This window comes from Phocoena phocoena, chromosome 20 (assembly GCF_963924675.1).
Source record: "Phocoena phocoena chromosome 20, mPhoPho1.1, whole genome shotgun sequence".
Classification (NCBI taxonomy): domain Eukaryota; kingdom Metazoa; phylum Chordata; class Mammalia; order Artiodactyla; family Phocoenidae; genus Phocoena; species Phocoena phocoena.
The window spans coordinates 35,555,539-35,571,939 of NC_089238.1; the positions used below are offsets into that span (position 1 = coordinate 35,555,539).

General features: G+C 35.8%; 1 protein-coding gene across 1 annotated transcript in view; it reads right to left on the reverse strand.

The window, feature by feature from the left end:
• Positions 1-329: 329 nt before the first annotated feature.
• CDH8 (cadherin 8) overlaps positions 330-16,401 on the reverse strand; it is a 369,599-nt gene continuing 353,527 nt past the window's right edge. Inside the window, exons 10-11 of the mRNA XM_065898690.1 lie at positions 2,250-2,501; positions 330-823 (exon numbers count right to left, since the gene is read on the reverse strand). Coding sequence (XP_065754762.1) covers positions 330-823; positions 2,250-2,501 — 746 coding nt within the window. The remainder of the gene's footprint in view (positions 824-2,249; positions 2,502-16,401) is intronic.

Below are 16,401 nucleotides of genomic sequence, written 5' to 3' on the forward strand. Positions count from 1 at the left end.
TTTGATTTTTTCCTCTTTTTAAACCATTTCTCTAAGGACGAGCCAGGATCCCAATCTTTGTGTTGGTCAGGTAAATATCAAATATCCAAAGACTTCTAGACACTCCACATACTTTAATTCACACTCCACAAGATTTATAACCTCCTAACATATACTTTTTTATTTTTATTATTACTTTTTTGGTTCAACATTAAAATGTAGTTGAGTTTATAGATGATTGGTGCTAAACTTGCCTCTAAAACAAATTGCCACATTGGTTGTATCTAAGGGGAGTGACCCTAGAATATTACAGAATGCTCAGTTCCCACTGATTTATTCATAATCCACTGTCAAGTTTCTTTGTCACTTTCACCGACAGAGTAGAGTTCACCCAGTCTCTTAAAGCGGGGACCCCAGTCACTGAGGTAGTCAAAATTCTGATCCGAGTCTGAGGTGGTGGACTCCAGGGAGCTGAGGGAGCCGGCCACGGACCCTCGGCCTTCATAGCCATAAATCTGAATGGAGTCATACGGTGGGGCTGTGGGGTCGTTATCTGCCTCGTGTAGCCGCACATTTATAAATTCATCCACATCCACACCGCTCGGAACTGGAGCAAGCCCTTGCCTTGGCATAAATTGCAAATCTGGTTTAATATCTTTACGGGGTAAAAATCCATTAATTCCATCTGGGTTTTGTAAAGTTGCAATGTCAAAAGCCTCCGTGTCTTCTTCCCCTCCTCCTTCGTCATCGTAGCGAATGATGTTTTCTCGCACATCTTCATCATCTTTGATAATTAAAGGCTCGTTTTTATGTCGCCGCAGAGTTACAAACAGCACCACGATGACTACAGGAAAAACACAAAATAGCGATTAGCCAGACTCAGGTATAATTTCACAAGCAACGCATCATGTATGTTAAGAGAGAGGGGCGCTATTTAAAAACTTACTGAGCACGTACCTTTCATGCATTCACTTGGGAATTAAGTGAAATACCTTTCTGAAGTATGAGCACTGAATTTTGAGTGAATACTATTCCAGGTTGCTTCTGTTTATTAAATGGTGATGAAGAAGCTGGGTTAAAAGCACAAGTTTGTATCTATTTATGGTGAAAGCTACATTTAATACCGTTAGGAGCTCTAGAGTGAACGGCCCAAAAAGGGAAACAGCACCGATAGCGTAACTAACTTGCTGTGTGTCTTGGGCCGTTTATTCAATACTTTTTGGCTCCATGACCCTCTTCTATAAAGAAAAAGGAGCTGAATAGATCATATTCAGTACATTTTGTATTTTTTAAAAATCAGTCCTTCAAGACTCTTTCCAATAAAATAGTGTCCATTCACAGATGAAATGATATATTAAGGTGAATGTCAACTTTGCATGGGCAACTTCTTCTCTTGTATGAAAGCTAGCACTCCACTATCTGGTAAGGTAGGACTACGGGTCGGGGAAGGGAGAGGAACACATAAAAAACTAGCCAGATCAGCCACACCAAACTTGGGCTAATGACATTAAAAAAATGTGGCAGGAAACGATGATCAACTCAGGGTACTTGGGTGAACAGAACAGATGTAACCAGGAAGGTAAAAACTGACATAACCTTCATCTAAGGGCAGGATAAGATATAACTTTCCTTTTGTGTGTCTTCCTACTGTCTAATCTCATTTTTATAATTGGATTTTTTAGTAGAAAAGTTACAAAAGCTTTTTCTTATTTTGCAGTCTTCATCTAAATTTGATTGTAATATCAAGAAAAATATCTGAGAAACAATGCAATTTTGAAGAAAATGTATTTTTTGTTTGCTTGGGTTTTTTTGGTTTGTTTTTATCTTGCCAAATTTTGTGATTGGATGGACTCCGTAACCCAATCTATACATTGTTTAGATAAAAGAGTATTTTGGACATATGTGTGCCCCCATTGAAGTAAACTGGCATGTATCAGAAGATCTGGAGGCCTTCTAATGTAATAGTTGCTGTTGTAACCACATAAAGGTCCATCCCCACTTCCACCACCATTATGCTTAGTCTTTTCACCAGTGATGGGATTAAAAAAGGCACTGAATAGTTCTCTCCAATTGAATATTTACTATTACAATTCTTTTTTTTTCCCTTCTCTTAGTGACCTCAAAGCTTGGAGAAGTATATACAAAGGAATTTTTCTTCCAAAGAATGCTAATTAGGGTTTTCTAGGCTGGGTTAGGGTTTTCTGTCCTTCTTTACAGTCATTTATGAACCAGAAAAATGGTGACCATTCGGCTATGAAGAAAATACATACCTAGCAGCAAAATGATGCATGCTAATATGGCAATTAAGGCGCCCATACTGAGTCCAATCGGAAGTACATAAGCTTCAACATTACAAGACTGGACAACACCATCACTGCTGCAGCCACAGACCCGGATGGTCAGGGTACTGGTGCTGCTCAGAGGAGGATTCCCGCTATCACTGATTATGATTGGTAAAAGATAGACTTCTTGCTTCTGGCGGTTGAATCCATTATGCTTTGCCAAAATGCTGAGGGAATTATCTGGAAAAAGTGAAAATTACAATAGTTTGCATCATTTCAAAATGGCTGCCCAAACAACACTTGTTTTTCTAGTTCATAAATCCTCTGCAAGCCTCAAGACAATCCCAACTCCACTGAACCACTCCAGCTCTCTCCCTCTCCCCTTTCCCACTTTCCCAGTTGGCATGGACCAAAACATCCACACCCTAACAGGTTCAGTGAGCTTGGTCTAGGATAAACTAATGGAGTTTTACCACCACCTTGTAAATGCAAAAGAAATCTTTTACAAAAATGATCTTCAAGTGTCCTTTCAGAAGACACAAATTACCCCAAGTCCCCATAAATAAGTTTAATGTTCTCTCGTTTGTCCTGATAATGCAAACGTGACAGAATTTCATCACATTTGAAAGTCATGTTTGAGAAGCTTTGTGTTAAAAGTAGACTATATGACAGTATGGCATACAAAACAATGCATTTGACTCTCACAGATACCTAAAAACACTTACTCATGCTCTAGAGCATTTTACACTAACACATAACAAAAGTCCCATTTACTGCCAATTGGAGGAGATATGCCACATATTTAAAAATTCTGCAGAGAAGACCTCTAGTGGTTACACAAGTAAGAATTAAGTGATGAAAAGTCATAGGAGCAGGTGGTCCATTTTTAATGTATTAATTAATCATATGGAAATGTATATTGGTTATCTGGAGCAACACTTAAGGACATTTAAGCAATACTTAATGGCATACTTCAGCTCGATGTAGAACTGGCCAGTGAGAAGTGATTGGTCCCGTGGTAGCGCTATTGTTCTCAAAATTTCACCCCCAAAACGAACTCTTTATTGTCACTCATCCCTATCTCATGAACTATAGCTATATATGTATGCATATATGTATATATATATAAATTATTAATCTATTTTCTCATTTTGATTAATGAAAGACATAGGTCTATTCAACATGGGAACACTGATGATTTCACACTGATATTCCAGCCAAAAGCAAATAAACATAACTTTGGTTAATGTGTGCAGTACAATTGGGCAAAATGATTATTTCAGTTGGGATTTTTTCAAATATTGACAAGTTTGCAGACCCCAGAACTCTTGTCTACCTCGTTGTTGCATATTAAGGCAGGCATTCCAAACCATTGCTGTCCAGTTCCTGGTCATCAGTGTCCTACTGGTTTCCAGAATACACAAATACATGAATAGATATTCCACTCAAGTGCTTTTAAGTAAATGTGTTAAATCTTCTGAACCATATAGTACTATACCAGAATTCAAAAAAAAGTGACATTCCCTAAAATAAATGTATAAATTATATTTGTTTTTGCTTTAAGATATATGTGGACCTACAATGCCTTGCTAGTAAGCAGTTAAAGAGAAAAGAAAAAGAAAAAACTCTGAGTTAACTTTTTTTTTCTAAATTATTGCTGGTTGTGCCTCATTATTTAGTAATTTGAAGAGTGAAAAGAAGTCTCTAGTGGAAGTACGCAGTGGTATTCCAAATGATCTAGTCACCTTTATTTCCATGACATAGAAGGAAATTGCACTCAGCTAAAAGCAGGAGAACACCATCTTGAAAAAATACAGAATATATAGCTGTGTTACATTTCCAGAAAGTGTGTGACAAGACTGAATACAGTTAAAATTAGTACAAGCAACACTTGTGGGTGATTTCGTATACCATAGTTCAAAACAGAAGATGGGAATTGTTCTTCAAGATGCAATTAATAAAATTAGAACGAGGCTTTTGTCTTTCTGTGGTCAACATTATTTATATGAGAAACTATCTTTGCATATTCGCTCTTTAAAACGAACTATAATGATAATTTAGAAACTGCAGCAGGAGTATTACTCATTGCAGAACAAAACCATCTCCTTTCTTACTTAGAAAAGCATTGATGGGTCTAAGACCAAACTCATACTCATTTTTTTACTACTCCTGGTATCTGTACGTGTTACTCCCTTTCTATATAAAGAAAATTATTGACTGAGTAAAGGGAGTCTGTGAGTCATTTTTGCTAAAATTTACCTGCTACTTCCAGGCAAAGTCAATTCCCTACTTGCCTATTAATTTTTTACCATATTTTTGATTGGAACTTGCATTTATTGATTATTTAGTTATTTCATTAGGCCAAATTGAATTGTCATTATTTTAACACTCAAAAAAACATTGAATATTAGCAGTTTCACACACTTCCAATTCATGTATTTGAAATACATGTTTCTCTCAATCTACATGTTGCAAATATCTTTAACAAAGTTCTTGTTTGTTTCTTTAAAACATATGCCTTTTCATTTTATTAAAATTTTAATCTCAATGTAGTCAATTTTATCTATCTCTTTAATGATTAGTCATTTAGCCTTATTTTTTAAATTATTAATTATATAAAAATTAGTTCTCATAATGTTACCGTTCACATTTAAACAATTGTATGGAATTGGTTTTTTCTGTACTGATTATTGATTTTTCCAAGGTTAATTATAGAGTAACTTATCCCTTACCCACTGATCTTCAATTCTCAGTCTCTCACAAATCAAATTTTTTTGCATCTTCATCCTTTTAGGCTCTCTATCATGTTCCAATGCTGTTTTTCTAATCCTGCATCAATACCATGCTTTTTATGTATGAAAACTTTGTAATAAATCTCGATGTTTGTTAGGGTATTTTCCCCTGTCGTGTTCTTCTTTAGGAATATTTCAGCTATACTTGTCCATTTGCTAATCTCTGACAAATATAGAAGAGATTATCAAGTTCCGTGAAAATTCCTATAAGAGTTTTAGTAGAAATTATATTAAGATGTAAATAAATTTAGAGAACTGACAGCTTTATTATGTTTAGTCTTCTATACCAATATCGTGGTTTCTTTATTTTCTTTAATATATGTTAAAACGTTTTTATTTTAGCTACAAGAGATTTTCACATATTTTTTACACTTATTATTAGTACTGCATGTACTTTGTTTCTTTAGTAAATATTACCTTTCTAAAATTATATTTTCATCTCATTGTTCATCTGATTGTTGTACGCATTGATTTTAATTCTAGTAAACTTCTAAACCTTTTTTTTACTTATAAAAATATATCTCAACACAGAGATATGTGTGAGGAGCATGATAATATGAGGAACTCCACGGAATTGCTCCCCAGTGGAACTGGGGAGAATTATAAAATAACATTTAAAAAAATTAGTGTCTCTGGAAACGGTCCTGGAGACAAGCAGCAAATGCAGAAATGTTTATTCAAGAAAATCTATTAGAGTCTGGTAGGAATGATGAGAATGTAGTTTGTCAACCAGAACCTAGTTCCTTCATCCCTTCTCTCAGCTCTGCAAGATGGAAACTCCACTCCAAACTGGTTCAGCCAAGAACACAGGGCTCCCCCCACCCCACCCCAGCTAGCAGTTGGAGGGCAAGGTGTTGCCAGTTCTCACCCTGCTCCTAGCTACCTATTGATCAACTAAATTCTGAATCGGTATGGCCAAGAAGAGGGGCTCCTTTCTTCTTCACAGCCTATACTTGTGCAACAGAGGCTCTACCTTGGCAAGGCTTCACAGGGAATACAGGGCCGCAATTGTGCTTGCCCTGGACTGTAAAGCAGTGGTTTCACACTGGGAGAGCCAAGCCCAAAAGACTTGAGGCTACTGTTCCCTTGCATCAAGTGCCCAGCTCCTAAAGTAGAGGCGTCACTCGGAGAAACCCAGCATAGTGTCCAATTCAGCTCCAAAGCCAGTGGCTCAAAGTTTTGCCTCAGTGGAGAAGCAAAGAACCCAGGAAAGAGAGGCAGAGGAGCCTGCCAGGTTCAGAACAAATCTGAAACACTTGCCAAGGGAAATACCCTTTTGAAGGAGCCCAAATTGGGTTGGATTAGTCTGTAGAACAATTTAGGGCCCCAAATTAAAAACAATACAGAAATCATCTGGCAATCAGTGGAGTTTAGCAACTTGGGTGTAGTCAGGTAAAGAGACAGTAAACCCTGCCAAAACCACTGCCATTCGAGGGTGACTGTGGGCATACCCAAGGCTGGGATCCCCTGAAGTGAAACATTAGAGGCTTAACACTGCAGAGGGGAAGTAGACTTTACTAAAGTAATCTAGCTGATCATTAAACAAATAAACAAGGAAATTACAGTAACAGGCCTTCAGTGAAAAGTCAATATCATATATTATAGCAATATATTATATTGCTATAATATATTCTCTAAAAATGTCCAATCTTCAACAAAAGATTACAGGATATACAAAGAAACAAGAAGGCATGACCCATAAACTAGAGCAAAACAAAACAAAACAAAAAAGCAGGCAAAAGAAACTGTCCATGAGAGCAAACAGGTATCAGATTAACCAAAGACTTCTAAGGAGCCATTGTAAACATGTTCAATGAACTACAGTAAACCTTTAAAGAAGGAAATGAAGGAGTGATAACAATGTCCTATCATAGAGAATATCAAAAAAAGAACATAATGGAAGATGTGGAGTTGAAAAGTACAATAACTAAAATGATAAATTACCAACTGTAAATTTGAATTGGCAAAAGAAAGCATTAGTGAACTTGGAGATAGATCAATAGAAAATATGCAAGCTGAAGAAGAATATAGAGAAAAAAGAAAGAAGAAAAATGAAGAGAACCTCAGAAAAATGTGGGACATCATTAAGTGCACAAATATACCTGAAATGAAAATACTAGGAGACAAAGAAAAGAAAAGAAAAAATATGGCTGAAAACTTCAAAAAATTTTGAAAACATTAGTCTCCACATTCAGAAAGCTCAACAACCATCAGGAACGTAAACACAAAGAGACAGAAAAAAAAAATGCTGAAAGCAAGAGAAAATTGACTCATCACTTCCAAGGGAACCCCAATAAGATTAACAACTAAATCTTTATAGAAATAATGGTCACAAGAAGGAAGAGGGCTAGCACATTCAGAATGCTCAAAGCAAACACTTTCAACCAAGGATCACATATTCAGCAAAGCTATCTTTAAAAAAAATGAAATAGAGACATTCCCAGATTACAAAAAAACTGAGGGCATTTGTCACCAGCAGACATGTCTTAAAAGAAACAGGAAAGGAAGTTCTTCAGACTGAAAAGCAAATATCCCCAGATGGTAATTCAACTCCACATTAAAAACAAAGAGCATCAGGAAAAGTAATTATGTAGTTATCAAAGACAGTATAAACGCATAGTTTTTCTCTTTTCTTAACTTTTAAAAAGCAATTGTATAACACAATGCATATGTAATATATTATTGAGGATATAATAACTAGAAATTCAAAAGTAATGGTTCGGTATTCCAGTATTCTCCTTTCAGTAATGGATAAGAAAATTAGTCAGAAATAAATAGGGCAATAGAAGATTTGAACAACAGTATAAACCAAGTATACCTAACATATTTATACAACACTCTACCCAAATAGCAGAATAAATATTCTTCTCAAGTACACATGGAACATTCTGCAATGTATACTATAGGCTAGGCATAAACGAAATAATACAAAGTATTAATAATACAAAGTGCATTCTCTGACAGTAATAGAATGAAATTAGATATCAATAATGTAAAAAATTTGGGGAAACTCATAAATATGTGGAAATTAATGCATTCCTCAATAACCAATGATTCAATGAAGAAATCAAAAGGGAATTTTGAAAATGTGAGACAATGTAAGTGAAAATGCAGTCAATCATAAAGTAATGGATGCAGCTATAGCAGTGCTTAGAGAGATACTTATAGCTTTAAATGCCTATATTAATTTGTTTTTTCATCTTAACTATACTAACAAGAACCCCACATACAATCTTGAATATAAGAAGTTATGGTAGACACCTGTACCTTGTTCTTGATATTAAAAAAGAGAAAATAGCTTTTGACTTTGAACATTAAGATGATTGATGGTGTTTATTTGAAGACACTTTTTGTAAAAGTGCACTCTCATTTCTTTCTTTTTAATTTTTTCTTTGGTTTTATTTGTTTTACAATGATGCAAAGGGAAAAGGCAGTCATATCAAGGATAGTAACTTAGCTGTTCACTACCTCTAAACTTGGCTTCAATTGTATTATTGTGTTACTTAAAAATCTTCTTTCCAGTCCTTCATATGTGCATGCATTTCCATTTTATATCATCTTGTTTTCTCTACAACCTAACCTGTTCTGTCCTTATGGCTTCTTCCCTTACTTATTATATTTAGTGCATTTATTTATTTTTCTTTTTGAGCATACCCAATATAAGAGGATACTTGATAATGATTTACTAGAGAAAACACAGACATTTTCTAAAACTGAAAAATATATGAAACAAAAAGAGGAAATGACCATTGATTTTTTTTAAAAAAATTAAATCTTTTGAATTTGAGTATATAATGACAGAATTTGACAAAAGATAGAAAGATATTGTGCCAAGATCTATTTAAGAAGAGAATGGACCAAAAGCATTTGGCATTCTCTAGGGTGGATGAATATCCAGGTCAACAGACTAATGTCCATGGATATGCTACCCATATAGTGCAGTTGAGTTGCACTGAGATAGGAACATATCATAACCTTATCACCTACTTCTCTGATATTCTCAGTAGGTGAAATATTTAAATATTTGTATTCCCTATTATTTTTCTCAGTTACGGATCTTCCTGTTTTCTCATCCTCCTGGAATGTTTTGCTTATGAGCCTTACAACAAGGAGGATGAATGACTCTATTTTAAAAACCTTGCTTCATACTCCACACCCATTTGTTTCTGTTTATGACCAACTGTTGAAGGAAAGATCATGAAGGGGAGTTAAAGTGGACAAATAGCACCAGGCATACTTCAAATGACGATATTCCTAAAGTAGTGGTTTGTTGCATTCCTTACTCCTTGTCTGAGTAATACAAGGTATATATCAAATAAATAGTAAAGAAAGGACCAGTTAAATAGTAGGTGCATGGGCTTGCTTGCTTTCAGATAGCACATTACAGTTATGCCATTATGCATGAAATTTCTTTCAGATTCTGACAACAGATTAATTTTGAATAAAAATAGTTACTTGTATTCTTAGTTTTGTCATTTTGTTATTCCAGAGCATTTGTTGTAATTTTACTGGAAAGTGCTAGAGGCTGTTAACAAAGGCAGTCATTTTAAAATTAAGTGCTTAGAATTCTTATGCAACAGTTTTGACATTATAGATAATATTAAGACAAATAGATAATATTCAATAAAATGTGCGCATTATCTCACTAAACTCTAAGCCCCTTGAGGGAGACTGGCCTTAGTCACAGCTCTAGTCTCAGTCTCCAGCACAGGACTTGGTGCAGAACAACATTAGTTGTTGACAATTAGTTGTTGACATTAGTTGTTGACTAATGACAACATTAGTCACATCATTTAACCTACTTTTATTTGGTCTTGCCACTCTTCTTTCTCTCTTTGTTCCAGCCCTCCTGGTCTTTTCTGAGTTAAGGATTTACTGTCCTCAGGGCTTTCATATTTGCTCTTTTTTCTGTCTCATAATCTCTCTATCCCTCCTCAGCCCTAATTTGAATTATTAAAATTTATGCATTGTTTATGTCTGTGCTTAAATATCACTCCTTTGGGGAAATTTTCTTTTACTAGCTGTCCCCAATCTCCTCAGATAAATTAGTTATGTAATCTTCTAAAAACCTTTTTATTTTCATCAGAACACTTACCACAAAGAAATGATATCGTAATGGGGATATCATAGACCCTGGGGATACAGAAATAAACTAGGGAACTTCCAAATAACAAATAACCAATTTATGATGCATAATGAATACTCAGCAAATATTTGCTGAATAAATGAAGAAGTAATCATTAGCCATATTTTGTGGGACTCATATTTATTTCCGTTCATGTTATTTTGTCACGGGGGGTTATATGTAGTTCAAAATAAGTCAGTGAGAAAAATCAATTTCAGGCTGTTGGAAAGCATATATAGCCAGGGTCTTATATGGAATTTTAAAAGAAATATTGATGGTTTCCAAGTCTTTCCCTGGACATGCCTCATATCATGTAACATGAGCAATAAATTGAGGTTGCTTATATTTACGTAGAGAAGGCTCAGAGGGGAAGAAAAATTGCTCTAACATATCTTAAATACCATCATTTAAAGAGGTGCACATCAGAATTCTACTGAGGAGTCTAGGAGAAATTTCCTCTTTGATTCTTTTTTTTTTTTGGTATGCGGGCCTCTCACTGTTGTGGCCTCTCCCATTGCGGAGCACACAGGCTCCAGACACGCAGGCTCAGCGGCCATAGCTCACGGGCCCAGCTGCTCCACGGCATGTGGGATCTTCCCAGACCGGGGCACGAACCCGTGTCCCCTGCATTGGCAGGCGGACTCTCAACCACTGCGCCACCAGTGAAGCCCTCCTCTTTGATTCTTGATATTCAGCCTTTGAATCATTTGGAATTGGAAATCAAAGGGTATTTTCTCATAGAACATTAATATCCTTATAAGAAAAGTTTCCTTTAGCAAATAAGTCAATAAGTGTTTATTATAGACTGAAAGTTTGTGTAGCCCAATAATTCATATGTTGAAACCCTAACCCCCCCCCCCCCCCACACACACCCAGTGTGGCTATATTTGGTGATGGAGCTTCTAAGGAAGTAATTAAGGTTAAGGAAGTTTGTAAGGGTGGGGCCCTGATACTGTAGAATTGGTGTCTATAGAATATAGAGACACCAGAGAGCTCTCTCATTCTCCACCTGTGGGCAAACAAAGACGAGGTCTTATGGAGCACACAGAGAGATGGAGACGGTGGCCACCTATAAGCAGCCAAAAGAAGAGGGTTCAGGATGAAACACATCTTGCCTACCCCTTGATCTTGGATTTCCTCACCTCTGGGACTGTAAGAAATAAAATTGTGTTGTTGAAGCCACCAGTCTGAAATATTTTGTTATAGCAGCCTCAGCACACTAGATAGTGCTATGGTCACTTATTAATTCTATATGCATACTCCATGAAAAACTAAAACGTCTATCTGAAGAGACAGGCGGTGCCTACCTGGATAATTCTTCAACTCTCTTTGTGTAATTTTCCCCACAGTCCTAAGTTCCTTCCTTCCTTCCTTCCTTCTTTCCTTCCTTCCTTCCTTCCTTCCTTCCTTCCTTCCTTCCTTCCTTCCTTCTTTCTATTTATTTTCTTTGGCCATTATTATTGCTGTTATTATTTAAATATCCCCTGTTCTTTCCCCATTGTCTATTTTTTATTCCAGATAAAAGAAAGCAGGCAAATCTAAATTCTCTGTTTGTTTCAGTGTAGTTCATCTGTTGTTGTTGTCCTGATGCAGAAAGTTTACTTTGGTCTAGGTCCCATTTATTTGAAATCATGGAGTTATGGCTTTGTTTATCCTGTTACATGCAAGCAAAAGCAACAAGGAGCCAGAGTTAATCAAGGCACTTGCCAGACAAATGTTTATGACAAAGGAATAGATGAAAAGAAGATCAGTAGATATTATGCCTTTTTGAGAAATGTCTCCTGTCATTTGACTTGCAAATTTAATTCAAATTTTCTTGGTCAAATCAAATGGAATGAAAATGGCAAGAAGGCCAAAACCAAGGGAAAATGACACTCTGTTCAGTAGGTATGGACAAGAGATTTAATTAAGTTCTTATCATTGTGTTGTCTGTTACTTCTAAAAACCTAGCAAGGCAATAAAGATACAAATCCATGGATTTCAGCATACTAGATAATATGCATATATAGTATCTGATATCTAGGAACATGAAGCAAAGATCATAACATCTACACTTCATTCATGTATTTTTACTCTAAACACTAAGTCTTGTTGGAAACAATCAGGCTATAATGAATTAATAAAAATTAAGACTCTGTGAAGTCAGTCTCCTCCAGTACCATTATAATTTCCTACATAATTCATTGAAAGTATACCAACATACTAAGTCTGCAACATGCAACTGGATATTCTGAGTCACCTAATTAGACCATTTGTCATTCTTTTCCCTTTTTTTTCCTCATTAGATAGTGCACCATGCCACCTGATGTCAGTAATCTCAATATTTATATGAATGTTGACTCATTACCAAATCTCCTAATATTTAATAATAAAGTATGTATATCTAGCCATAAATGTTGACCAAGGTTTACTTTGGCTTTAGAAAAACTGTCACTGTGAATTCTTTTAGAAGTTCCTAGACTAATACCAAAGTTAATGTTCAGTCAACATTTTACAGTTACATATAGAATAAATTAGTGCCTTTTTAACAGAAAAAAACTTATTCCACTATAACCATGTAGTACTACAATTCTATAAATATATGAAAGATTGACATTTTGCAGAGGAAATGTACAGAGAGTGGGCTATGCTTTTCACTTGACAAAAGTTAGGACTCATTAAAGTAATCTATGAAATTTAAGCGTCTTCTAAAATTCTTTAAGAATCTACATATACTGTTCTTAAATGGCTAATATAAGAGGAAATTTTTCTTAGATCTTATGAAGATGGTGTTCAATGTAGTGGTCTGAATGGTGACCTCCAAAGAGACATGTATATGTCCTTTTCCTTGGAACCTATGAATGTTACCTTACTTGGAAAAGGGTCTTTGCAGGTGTAATCAAATTAAAAATCTTGAGATGAAGAGTTCATCTGGGATTACCTGGTGGGTCCTAAATCCAGTAACATGTATCTTTAAAAGAAAGTCCAATAACATGTGTCCTTGTAAGAGTAAGTCAGAGAGAGATTTAACACAGAGAAGAAGGAGAGAGAATGTGACCACAAAGGCAGACATTGACATGATGTGGCCCCAGCCATGGAATGCCTACAGCTAAAAGCAGCTGCAGGAGACGAAGAATGAATTCTCCTCTATGGTTTCTAAGAGGGAGTGTGGTCCTGCCAGTACCTTGATGTCAGACTTCTGGCCTCCAGACTGTGAGAATACATTTCCGTTGTTTTAAGCTTCCCTATCTGTGGTAATTTGTTATGGCAGCCCTAGGAAATTAATACAGTCAATAAATCTGATTAAATATTATTTACAGAAGCAAGGTAGGCATTCTTATGGCCATTTTACCTATGAGAAACAGGTTTTTATGACTGATAAAAGGTTTCTCAGCTGACAGTTAAGAATTACTAGCAAGTCCAATGTATTTCTACACTTTCTCTGTCATCTTAGCAAAAGTCACCTCAGGAAGCAAGGAGAAATGGGCTCTAAGAAGGTTATATTAAAGCTCAAGGATAGAATAAAAAAGGGAAAGTGTGTGGAGGAGGTTTTTCCACACCATGACACCTTTATCAGAGTCAAGGTAAAAATTAAGTTGTCAAGGCCACTGGTAGGCAGAAATATAGTATTGTAGAGGCATCAAAAGGTATTCAGTACAACACTCTATCAATCTAAATCCCGTTTTCTTGAGACTCAATATAACATAGTATAGCATAGCATAGCATAGCATAGCATAACCTTGAATTAATTATCAAGAAATAAGCATTTTCGGTGCCAGAGAGGAATGCAAGTATCTCAAAGTCCAAGTTCCATGCTAGACATAATCACTCTGCCCAAAGTCTTCTGAGTTTGATTATTTTTCTCCTGCACTTAATTTGCATGCTTGATCTTACTCAAAATGTTCCACGCATGTTCTGTATATCCCTTGGAACTCAGAGGAAAGGCAGATTTGTCTCACTCCAGGCACCAGGGAATGAGAGATGAAGATTAATATTACCTTTATTTTATCTGAGAAATGCCTGCATTAACTAACTCACAAAAGTGAAAACTATACCAAGACCCAATTTCTATTTTGTTTGAATGGAAATTTTAAAGTTTTTATAAATACCAACAGATCTGGAAAATAACATTTCTTATCTACTTGGATTTACGCAGAACTGAAAAATGCATTAACATTTTTTAAGTGTACAGCTACTTAGGGGAAAAAATACAAAAACAAAACAAAGAACTACCAAGGTCTTTAGTGGAGTTGTAAACATTTCAGAAATTAACCTAATAGTGGTTAAAAATCCAGACATTGGAAAGCTAGCATTGTCAGGAGAATGACTTTTCTACCACATCTCTATTGATTGAATAGATATCTCTAAATATTTAAGAAACTGGGAGTCAGAGATTAATTCATTTGCACTGGAGCTGATACGTTTTTGCCCATTAACACACTTGTTGTATAGGGTAGTTGGACCAGGAAGTGAGACGATTTTAAAACAGCAGTTAAAGTGAAGCATACATTGTGTATAAGATATGGAAATCATTATATATAGTGAATAGAGAGCTGAGGATATAAAAGAAAGAAAGTACCTAAAGTAGTTTGTATTCTAAATAACCTGCTTTGATTTGAAGGAGGTTAAGTATCCCTGGAAATCATCACTTTGGTAGACATCATCATCTTCCTGAAGATTTTTAAATTTGCACATATGAAACTAAGACCTAAGTGTCTTTAGATCTTAGTTTCATACATGCAAATGGTTTCTTAGTTTCCTAAGAAACTAAGTGAAAGCCACCAAAAATTGTACAAATTCATTTTCCTTTGCCATCACCCATGCCTCCATCTTAATGTCTTTCAAATCCACGCTGACACGTTCAGTTAATTCTCTCAGTTATTCAGTTCCTCCTGTCTCCAAGACATCGCTGTCAGAGGAAAGTCTTCTTTGGCACATATTTACCCAGCATGCTGCTATACAGTCAGGTGTGATGGTTTTCTGCCTCACCAACTGAAAGATCCTTGGATGCAGAGATTTTGTCTTCTTTAGTGAATGCATCCTATTGACTATCGTATGTGTCACCGTATAGCAATCTTCATGGCAAGATTTTAATTAATCCTTGTTGAATGAACAAATGGATGACTTTTTAAAATGATTACTGATCTCAAGGAACTTCTGACTCAGAAGGGGAGAGAAAAATAACACATAACTAGCCAAAATGTGAGTCAGCTGATAGTCATTCTCTAATTGTGAGCCCTGTCCTTTGGTCTCTGCTCCTATACCTCGTGGTCCACTATGCCATTTGTACCTTGATTTAAATTTCTATTATCATAGATGCAAATGAGGGATGCTTTAAGGAAAGAGTGGCATGTGGGCTGGGTTTAGAGGAAAGGGCTGGTTTGTTAAGCTGGGGAAGTGCAAAGAACGGCATCCCTTCTTGTCCCTATAATTCTCATTTTTCTGTTCTATAACATTCTGTCCTCATCATTTTTTTCTAACCTCTTTAAGATCTGTTTGAATCTGATTCACTTACCTGATTTCAAATACCAGACAATATTTTCCTAAAATCTTAGCCCTGTGTCCCCTCCAGTTACCTACTGGGTACATCCACCCGGATGGTCAGTGCCACAAATTCAGCCTTTCAATAGTGGAACTAATAATATGTAATGCCTATTCTTCTCCATTTCTAAAAATCTCTTTCTTGATCCAATTTCTCGTATCATCTTTCTGGCTACATGATTTTATACATCTTTCCCCTTGTATCCAATAAGCTCACATCTTCGTTTTCAATGTAGGGAAGTTCTGTCATCCTTCAGTAATCAGCTGAAATTTTACTCTTTCCTTTATGAAGGAGGCAATAGGAACAAACAGACTCCTAAGGATTTTGGAGTATCTAACTCAGAGACGTAATGGAGATTTGATTATAAAATGAGTATAAAGCAAGTATGGTTTTAGTTAGTTTGTTGAATAAATACATAATAGTCATCAGTGAATATAAGTCAACATGTAACAAGAGACTCAAAACGCAAAGCAGTACCTTGAGAAGTCCAAAATGTATCCAATGCTACAGAAATAGAATGCAGTGAGAGAATCTTACATCACTAATGATACATACATTATTACATTCATTTTAAAAATAAAGTGCCTATCATATACTAGGCTCTGATATATTTGGTCCATCTTGACACTCTAATTGTCAAGCCTGTTTAACGGTCACCTGTGTCTGAGCAAATATTCACACAAACAGAAGCCAGGTGAAAAA